General features: G+C 51.1%; 1 protein-coding gene across 1 annotated transcript in view; it reads right to left on the reverse strand.

Annotated features, from left to right (window-relative positions):
• Positions 1 to 1,655: 1,655 nt before the first annotated feature.
• Positions 1,656 to 10,539, reverse strand: part of Tmem127 (transmembrane protein 127) — a 9,581-nt gene continuing 697 nt past the window's right edge. The window contains exons 2-3 of the mRNA XM_033761700.1: positions 3,111 to 3,275; positions 1,656 to 2,154 (exon numbers count right to left, since the gene is read on the reverse strand). Coding sequence (XP_033617591.1) covers positions 1,847 to 2,154; positions 3,111 to 3,267 — 465 coding nt within the window. The 5' untranslated portion in view covers positions 3,268 to 3,275 and the 3' untranslated portion in view covers positions 1,656 to 1,846. The remainder of the gene's footprint in view (positions 2,155 to 3,110; positions 3,276 to 10,539) is intronic.

A 10,539-nucleotide genomic window follows, 5' to 3' on the forward strand; every position in this document is an offset into this window, starting at 1 on the left:
AGAAAAGAAAAACACAACCAGGGAAATTTATATGACAAACTATCAATGTCAGGATGGCACAAGGAGAGAGAAAGAAAGGCAAGAGGCGTGGGAACCTAAAAAGAGGGTTCCAAGTCACGTGGCACGGTCCATAGGGGCATGTGCAGGTCCTCACCAATTACCATTCCCTTTGGCATGCGTGTTGGGTACCTGCTCAGACATCCGGGGTATTAATGACGGACTCAGAACTTTACAGAAAGATGTCATCTGGCTCCTTGGCTTTGTGCTAAAGTATCACCTGGCAACCTTTCCTAAGAGAAGGGTCTGGAAGAGTGGGGGTCACGACAGGGTACACTTTGGCATCAAGCAGTGAACTCCAGGCAGCCACTCACTCACATGCAGACGTGGTCTCCACAGAGGCATCTGTCCAGACATCCCTGGTCAACTCAGCCCAAGGCAGACGAGGATACCACACTCCCCTTCTAGCCACAGCTCAGTGGTGATGTCTGTTCTCTGTTCCTGCTGAAAGTGCCTGTCCTTTTGCAGGTGGGAGGGGACTGAAATCAGCCTCCTCAGCTCAACACTGGGCACAAACTCTAAAGAAGCTTTGTCTACAGGGCAGCTTGGCCCTCAGGATCCACACTGAAGGTCTCTCAAGTTTCACCTACTTTATGCCCCAGGTCCTGGGGCAGAAAATTCAGCCAGAACCAGAGTAAATGGGGTAATGAGAGCAACAGCCAGGCAAGAAGGAGCCAGGAGCACGCTGACAGTCCAGAGGACATTCAAGAAGGGGAGAGAGACATGCAGCAGGCTGTAGCCCCAAGGTGCAGTCTAGGAACAGCTGGGCCTGCTAGTATGATCCCAACACGGGGATCCCGCTGGCTGGAGTTCCCAGTGGACAGGGGAGGGTCCTGCCCTGCTGTGGCCCCGGTTCCTGAGCTGAGGCCAGGCTACATCTCAGAGCCACAGTCCTGAGGAGCACCACGCTGGCCGGCCAGCCAGGCCACAGTTCAGCCCTCAGCCCCTGGGGACCACAAGGCTCCAATTCCACAGGGAGGCCCCAGGGAGCTGTAGGGACCGATGGGAAGGAGCTGAGGGAGAGACGCTGTGTTCTGCATGGGGAGACTAGGAGGAGGGGACCATGGGCTCAGAAGGAACTGTGGTCCCAAATATTGCAGAGCTCAAGGGATGGGATACATTTCTGAAAAAACAACAACAGGTTATTTTAAAAAGAGAATATGCTAGCTGTTGTTTGGTTGTTTTTCCTTTTTAAAACCATTCACATTTTAAAAGGCAAAGGGGCTGGGAGACTGAATCCCCTTCACGCTGATCTGATGTAGGCACCGGGAGGCCTCGGTCTCCTGTCAGCTCCACTTTCCTTGCCTGGCACCAGCCACGTGAGCCAGGGCAGGGCTGTGCTCCCCATCAAACCAGAACACATGTCAGGAGAAGGCCGAAGACTAAAGTGCAGAGAGTCCCCAGAGTGGGCAGCCTGGGACCGGGACACTCAGAGAGGGGAGGAGGGTGTGGGCGTGGGCCACAGCTGTGGGACACTCGCCAACCTGGCAACACTTCTTTCTGGGACTGTCCACTTTCGGCAGCACCCCAAGCAAAGTCTGGGTCCCATCCCTGGTTGGTAGTGACTAGTGAGCCAGAAGGGAGCAGTGGGTAGTGGGTTGGGGAAAGAGAGCTTTATGTAAAATCACTGAATCCCAGCTTCTGGTACAGGGACGCAGGGACAACCCTAAGGCAGAGTCTCTCCTGGGGAGGGTTTGATGAAGATGATTGGGTCCTACCAGTGAGGACTGCAGGGGCAAGCCGCTCCTCTGGGTGAGAGAGGGGCTGCCAAAGGAAGCCCTGGCTTCCACTAGGGCGTGTAGGCAGGGGGAGGCTGGAACTGGTTGATGACCTCATACTCGGCTGGGTAGGGTTCATTTTCCTCCATCTCTGACAGCAGCTCCAATGCCTGCTCCTCCTCCTCTGTGGGGTAGTGGCGCAGGAGGTTGGCTGCGGTGGCCAGGATGGAGGCTCCACCGGCGCCTGCTACCAGGTAGAAGCTGACGGCAAAGGTGACATAGACCTGGGACCCATGGTACTTCTTATGCTGCTGCTGCTGGGCCAGGATGAGTTCAGAAGCCCAGTAAGAAAAGCCGATGACGGTGGCACACTGCAAGACTAGGTGACAAAGGGACAGCACACAGGGGATTAGCAGGCACCCTGCAGCCAGGATGCTTGAAGAACCAATCAGGCTCTCATTCAGTTCTCAGAGAACCTGCCTGGCCCCAGTCCCTGCAAGGAGGTGCTCACCTGGCCAAGGGGTTCTCTGTCTATGTGTGTGGGGGACACGACACAGCTGCCCGGCCTCCTCTGACACAGACAGGTTTTCTCTGTCCTAAGGATTTGTAATGGGATCAAATCATGGTGGTGCATGTCTGTAATCCCAGCACCCTGGGAGGCTAAGGCAGGAGGACTGCAAGTTTAACCCCAGCCTGGGTAATTAAGCAACTTAGTAGAAACTCTGTCTCAAAATATAAAATAAAAAAAGGGCTGGGGTTGTAGCTCAGTACAAAGGCTCTAAATTCAATCCTCAGTACCATAATAAAAAAGGGCAAGTGCTACATTAAGGGCACTGGATGTTGCTAGGTATGCTAAGGAATAGACATAGTCGAGCAGTTTGGGAGCTGGAGGTAGCCAGCACCACTAGTCAAACTGACACACCAGCTTCATCATAGGGGAAGAAGCAGCCATGCACAAGCATAGAGGCTGGTATGAGGGGGAGAGGAAGCAACCCGACCACGCACTCCAAGAAGCAGCCTGCTTCCTTCCTTGCTCAGTCCAGACTGAGCTCCAGGGGCTTCAAAGCCACTTCAGGAGAGCTGTGAAATTCCTGGCAGAATTGAACAACATTTCAACCCTCTCTGCAGCTGGGCTCAGCAGGACCTTGAGCCTGTGAAGGGCATCTGCAAATGACCGAGGCAAACTGCAAATGTGCCCAATGCACTGTGAAGGGCTGGACATGTCACACAAGCATCTGGCATGTGTGTGCTCACAGAAGTGCCCCATACCGCCAGACCCCATGGTATCCCCACCACGCAGCAGTTTCTTTCCCACACAAGCAGGTAGGGCCTTACCGGTGAGGATGTGGGCAAAGGCATAGCGGCGGGTGATCTTCAGGGCTGGGTGCTTAGGTCCAAAGACATCCAGGAGGAATGCGGAGAGACTACACAGGATGCCCAGGAAGCAGAAGGCAGCAATGACCCGTAGGAGCAGCACTGTCTGTGGGTTCATGCAGAAATCTGGGAGAAAGAGGGACAACCAAAGCTCAGGGCTTCAGAAAACAGCCTGTGCTCCAGCCTCTCCACCACTGTCCTGGGCAGCGCAGGGAGGCCCCAGTGGTCTGCAGAGGGGTGGCAGAGAAGACTCCGACTCCGAAATCACTGTTCCCTCCATGTCCTGTTCTCCTCTTTCGACTAGTCTGTGTACAAGGGTTCCATGCCACTGTAGCTCTCCCAGCCATCTTCAAAGACCATGACCATCAATCAATCTGGCATATTAACCCATTCTGCCAAAGAATGCTCATAGCAGGCAGGGAAATCCCACTGACTTCTGAGCTGAGATTCCCAGACCAGCAAAGGCCAAAGGCCTTAATGTCCATTCTGCATTTCCTCAACATATCCGTTCCCTTTCCAACTCCCCAAAGAAGGTGACACTACACTAAATAAAAGAGGCCAAACACAGAAGGACAGATGCTATCTGACCACACGCTTATCAGATACCTAGAGGACTCACAGAGACAGATCTAGAAAGTGGAATGGCAGCTGCCAGGTCTGGGAAAGAGGAGAGCCAGGGTGTTATTACCATTTGTTAGAGCTTCATTTTGGGATGGAAAAATTCTGGAATTGGACATCAGTGATGGTTGTACAACAATGTGAAAATACTTAATGCTCCTAGCTGGGTACAATATGGCACTTTTAAAGTTTTTTGACATAGGATATTGCCACCTAGTTTAGGCAGGCCTTAAACTCACTATGTAGCCCAGGCTGGCCTCAAACGTGTGGCAATCAGCCTGCCTCAGCCTCCTGAGTCCTGGGATTACAGGTGTGCACCACCATACTGCTTAACATGGTAAATTTTATGTCAGTATATTTCACCACGGTAAAAACAAATAAAACTAAGGGCTGAGGTTCCAATGCCTGCCTCACAAGCACAAGGTCCCGAGTTCGATCCCCGGTGTCAATAAATAAATAAATAGATAGATAAATAGATAAATAAATAAATATAACTGAGGAAAGAAAAAACGTTGCAGCAGTTTAGAGAAATGTGTAACTACAAGAAGGCATTTAATGAAGATGCTGGGGCTAGGCTCTGGGGTAGAACATGTTCCTAAATTTAAAAAAATTAAAACAGGCTAGGGATGTAGCACAGTGAGAAGGCCCTGGGTTCCTGGGTTCAATTCCCCATGCCACCAAAAACAAACAAACAAAAATCCCCAAACAAAACAATACAACCCACAAATTCTCCAGGGAGCTGCTGGCTGGGCCCAAAGGCTCGTGTGCCTCCATTTGGCTCTCAGCACTTGGGAGGCTGAGGCAGCTGGATCAGTGGAAGTTGAAGATCAGCCTGGGCTACATAGCGAGCAAGACCAATCTGAACTATATAGCAAGACCCTGTCTCAAAGGAGAAAAAAAAAAATCCATGCACCTGATGGAAAGCTTTAACTTCACAGAGGACATTGCTCCCTGCTCCAAGGGCAAATATCTATGGCAGAGCCTTGCAAACCCCTGCAGGAGCAACCCCTGCAGGAGCAGCCCCTGCACAGACCAGTCAAGTGCTGATCCATGCCACCGCTCCAGGGATTCAGATTCAGAGGCTCTAGGAGGTTAAGTGACACCCTGCAGGTCACACAGTGACACCCAGCCCTGCTCTGTGCCGCTCAGAATCACCAGGTATCAGTGGCTACTCCTTCCCAACAGAGATAATCAATCAAGTCTTAAGGAGGTACCTGTGTACACAGGGTCAGACACTAACACGAAAAGTGGCAGAACCTTCCAAAGAGCGGCAGCTGCTGAGCTTGCTGACAAGCAGCTGGAAACATGAAATCTCCAAACAAAACAAAAAAGGCAAAGGAGGTTTGGGTCATTTAGTGAGAGGAAGTTCTTATGCAGGGACTTCCTGAGCTTTGGTGTTTAGGCCTCCAGGCACCATTGCCTCAGAGTCCAGCCTGGGAAGTGGCTGGGACATGAGACAGTCTCTGGAGCTGGCACCGGCACCTAGGGCTACAGAGGCTTCAGGTTACCCTGAGTGGGTCACCTGCCTATCCTCAGCCTGCTCCTCCTTATGGATCAATGAAAGCAGTAACACTGGCCTCAGCTGCCACAGGTATATGGGGAGGACCCACTGACACTGCCCAGGAAAAGGAGGCCACCGGAATTGTCACCGCCCCACTAGCAAGCAGCTGTTGGACCTGAGCCACAGTCACCCCTGGCGCACCTTTTCTTTTCTTTGGCTTTATTTTTTTGAGACAGGGTCTTGCTATGTTGCCCAGGCTGGACTTGGGCTCGCAGTGATCCTCCTGCCCCAGCCTCCCAGGTACCAGGATTACAGGGGTGTACCTCCACACCTGGCTGCACCTTTCCTTCTTACACTGAGACTTCCTGCCAGTATTAGGCAGAGGAGGCACCTGTCAAAGCCAGAATGAGGGTCTGCTGCACCAGGGTGACAATGTGGTACCAAGAAGGGGCTTTTGACCCAATACTCAAACAAGTTTTATTTTGGTCAGTGTAATCCTGACACTTGGAAGGCTGACGCAAGAAGATTGCTGTTGAGTTCGACGCCAGCCTGAACTATCCAGTGAGACCCTGTTTCAAAAAAGTAAACAGGGCCAGGGATTTAGCTTAGTGGCACCACACCTACCTACCTTACAAGCACAAATTTACTGAGTCTGATCCCCGGTACCAACGAACAACAGCAACAACAAAATCCAAGTTTTGTTTCAACTCCCTTTCTCCAGAATCTAGCTGTGAATAAGCCCTCAGGTTTAGTGGAAAAGCAAAAAATGTGACTGTCCCTTTGGTGATGCTACTGGATACCCCAGGAACCTGCTTCGTGTCACCCACGGACTTTCATCAGGGGTGTCAGAACACCAAGGACAGACTGTGATCCAGGACATGCTGAGCACTCAGCACAGAGCCTCTCCTGGGGCCATCATCTCAGCATCCTTCTCACTTCCCTTGCGAGGCATCAGTCGGGCAGGAAGGCAAGGACATCTGCTCCCTAGAGAGGACTGCTGAGGACACAAGTCCCCAAGGTCATGCAGTATGGCTGTATTTGTGGGTGAAAGGGACAAGGTCCTGACTTTAAATCCAAAACAGTGCTTTGGTCCCGAACACTTAGTATGGACAGCCAGTGCTCTGCTCCCTGCAGTTGTACCCTGCCTGCTTCCTTGGGTAAACACTGCTTGACTGTCCCCACGGTCACCAGGGGAGGCAGCTGCTGTGTAAGAGGATCTGAGGAATTGACTGCCCAAGGTCACCGGTGAGTCACCTGATGTGTTGGTTCTGCAGCCTGGCCCTTCCTGTCCACCTGCCTGTCATCCTCTAATCCCCACCTGACCACATGGGCCTCAGGCCCCTCCTACCACTCACTCTCAAGAGAGTGCTATCCCAGCCCCTCTGTGTGTTTTCACACCTGCCTGGGCTCTCCCTACGGTGATGTTTTTGGCTTCCAGACAGGACTGTGACAAAAGCCACTAACAGGGCCCTCTTATGCCCAGCCTCGTCATCTGCATACACAATGGTGCTAGCCAACCTGCCTGAGAACAGGCCCAGCAGGACCTATATCCGCCACCACCCTCGGGCCCTTCCTGTAGGCCCTTGGGCTTCCATGGCTACTGTCAATCATGATTCACCCTACTTCCTCATCCTCCTACTTCCTCATCCTCTTAAGAGGCTTTCTGAGGCTGCTGGCAGAGCTGTTCTTTACTGGCCACCCTGAGAGGCAGAAAGGATCTGGGGTTCCTCTTCCCAGGGCCACTGAAGTTCTGGAGGCAGGTACCCTCTGGGGAATGGAAGGATTCAGGGCAGAATCTTCTGAACTGGTCTGCATTTGCTAAAGCTCCAAGGCTCTGTGGGCAACAACAGAAGGATGAGTAGCTCTGCCTCAGGACCACCCACTAAGGCACTGTGGAATAAAAAGCACAGCTTGTGGCAAAAACTCAGCTAAAGCTAGGAGGCTAGGAGGTGGAGGCAGGAGCATCTCATGTTTGAGCCCAGCCCAGGCAATGTAGTAATTACTAAGGTAGGGAATAAAGTAGGCTTAGGAAGACCTTGTTCCCTGCAAAAACATTTTTTTGGTACCAGGGATTGAACTTCAGGACCTTATGCTTGGAAGGCAGGCAGGCATGGAGACAATGAGCTACATCCCTGCCACCCCCACCAATTTTTTTTTATAAAGGATGGGGGAGGGAGGGCAGGGATGTAGCTCAGTGAGGGGAGGGGGGTGCAGGGATGTAGCTCAGTGGAGCCATGCCTGGCTGGCAAGTACAAGGTCCCAAGTTCAATCCCCAGTAACGAAAAAAAAAAAAAAAAAAAAAAAAAAAAGAAAGAAAGAAAGAAAAAAGAAAAGCACTGAGGATATAGTTCAGTAAGAAGGTCCTAGGTTCAACCCCAGTCCCTTAGTATGGCACAAAAAATAAAAAGGGAAATGGTAGCTCAGACCAAAAGAAAAGGAAACATGGAGAGCAGTAAGGTGTGGTAAGGAGTGTGTGGACTTTGGAGTCAAAGCCACCCAGATTGGCTGTGTGTCTCTGAGCAAGACCACCCAACCTTCCTGAGCCGAAATTTCTGTGATTCGTACCAACAGCAGCACCTACCAAACCCGGACACTACTCAGGAGAACCTACAAGCTGAAACGAAGGGCACCTTGAATGGTGCCTTGCACCTGCAGAGACAGGAAAGTCTATGAGCACATCTGTGCCCCAGCTCTGCTCCCTCCAGACACAGGGAATATACTGGGCTTCAGGGTCACAAGTGCTGGCCCCAAGAATCACATACTCACACAGGATATATCACACACGTGAAGGACCAGTAGGACCAAAACAGCCTGGAGAGAAGGGAGAGAAGCAACAGGGACTTCCTGATTCCTCAGCTCTCATGACGGCTCACAAGGGACCATTGCCAACTCTCTCACTAATATGAACCAAGTGTCCTCAGCTTGTGATGGCCAAGGAGACAGCCAGGGCAGACAGACAGAATCTATAAGTGGGTTAAGATTGCCAAGCAGTAGCCAGGTATAGTGGTACACACCTGTTATTCCAGCATTCTAAGAGGCTGAGGCAGGGGGATCACAAGTTCAGCCTGGGCAATTTAACAATTTTAGAGACCCTGTCTCAAAATGAAAATATAAAAAAGGGCTGTGGATACAGCTCAGTGAGAAGGCTCTGGGTCCAATCCCCAGTATCCCCCACATACCATTTAAACACATAGCAAATGGAATATAAAGGTTAAGGTTAACATGCTTTATAAAAGATGCAATCTGGTCTGAGTCCTTTCTCAGAAAAGGCAAACACACACATAAACAAAGAAGAAAGTGCACCAATAATTTTATTTTAACATTCCTTTGACGAAGATGCACGCCAGATTATAATCTCATGGGCCGGGGATTTAGCTCAGTGGCACCATACCTCCTTTGCAAGTGCAAGGTCCTGAGTTTGATCCCCGGTACCACAAAAAAAAAAAAACCCAAAACAAACAAACAAACAAAAATCTCATGAGACTACTCTTTATTTTTTAGTTTTTTTGAGACAGGGTCTCACTATGTAGTTGAGACTGACCTGGAACTCACTATGTAGCTCAGGCTGGTCTCCAACTCACAGCGAACCGCCTGCCTCAGCCTCCCGAGTGCTAGGACTATAGGCGTGCACCACCACACCTGGCTGAGACTACTCTTTATGACTGCTGAAGTAAAACAAAGGATAAATACTGTAAGTGAGAACCATTTGATATCTGCATCAATAAATGTATGACAGTCTCAGCTACACCACCCATCTGGGCAGCATTGGGGAGACACCTTCACCTTCTAGAACGCTGTTTCCTGGGTCTCTGCAATAAGATGTGGGGTCAAATGGCCTCCTCTCCATCACATGACTTTTATGAACCCTCCACCCAGGAGTGAGCTGCAGAGAGGCCTCATCTCTCTCCAAATCTGCATGGGACACTGAACTCCTGAAACACTGGAACACAGTGGGATCCAGTGCAAAAGGCTCAGCTGAAGGGTGGGAAGCTGGCAGCTGAGCTTCCCAGAGGCAAGTGGAGGGGAATATGCTTTGGGGAAAACCATCCAACCCACTCCAATCCTTAAGGCCTCTGTGCCATCCCATATGTGTAAAGGAAAAGGCTTCATTTCAAGACCCGTAACAGGTGGACAACTTCAGTTTTAAAGAGCCAGCCAGGCCACGGGTACCATGAAGGTGAAATACAGAAACAAACCACAAGTTCCTATCCTGTTCTCTACAAAATTGCCCTAAAGCCTCCAAAATTCAGGAGAGAAGCAAAACATGAAGAGAAGCCTCAAAGACAACATTAAATCACAGGCTAAAGTTTCACAGCCCAGGCCTACAGAAGTGATGCACTGAGTCGTCACACAGTGACGATCCCGGGGAGTTGCAGATTCCAGTAGGAAGGGCTCTGAGGGGCAGAGCAGCAGACACCTGGAATGCATCACAGCCAAAGAATGACACTTGAGGGAACAGGAAAAACGTTAAGAATGGTTCAAAAGATCTTGGGTGACAAACTGTATTCTTACCAAGAACTGTTTGGGGTTCATTGACCATTTTTATGATTAACAGCAGATGGTGCAGTCCCGCCCTCACCAGAGCCTTCACCCTCACTACTGGAGACAGGAAGGGGAAGCTGAGCTAGGGGGCTCCCTGGGACAGGCCCTCCTGTAGGTGCGGGGCTCCTGCTTGCAAAAGCACTGACTTTGGATGACCTAAAATGCCACACACTCCCTCTCCAATAAAAGTTCAACTATCACAAAACCCTAAAATAGCTTCTAAAATCTAGTTGTATTAAAACTTCTTTTTCCTCCATCAGTCAGGATGCTCCAAAGCGGCTCGCTGTATCCCACAGGTTCCTTGGGAGGGGATGGCAGAATGTGACACCTAGCACCCTTACCTTCTCCATATACAAGGCAGGTAGAATCCTAAAATAGCAGCAGACCGGATTAGCATGGCTATGAGGAGTAGGTGCTTAGCTGAATAACATTATTAATGAGGGGCTGGACCCCAAACAGAGCCACCTGGTGGGCACGAGCACCACGCAGGACAGGGGCTGCTTCCTTCAACCAAGTGCCGGCCTCAGGTAAGCTTTGCTTCAGCCAGTTCCCCACGCAGCACCGACCCCCAGCCCCGGAGGGGCTGCAGGAGCGCAGCGCCCTCACCTTTCAGCAGGTCCGGGTGTACGTAGCCCAGCACGTCTGAGACCCCCAGCTCCTGGCGGGAACAGGTGCCTCCGTGGATGTGCAGCCAGGCCGGCTCGGCGAGGGCAGTGCATAGAGCCGTGA

This window comes from Fukomys damarensis, unplaced genomic scaffold (genome assembly GCF_012274545.1).
Source record: "Fukomys damarensis isolate Sample0158 unplaced genomic scaffold, DMR_v1.0_HiC HiC_scaffold_9, whole genome shotgun sequence".
Lineage (NCBI taxonomy): Eukaryota > Metazoa > Chordata > Mammalia > Rodentia > Bathyergidae > Fukomys > Fukomys damarensis.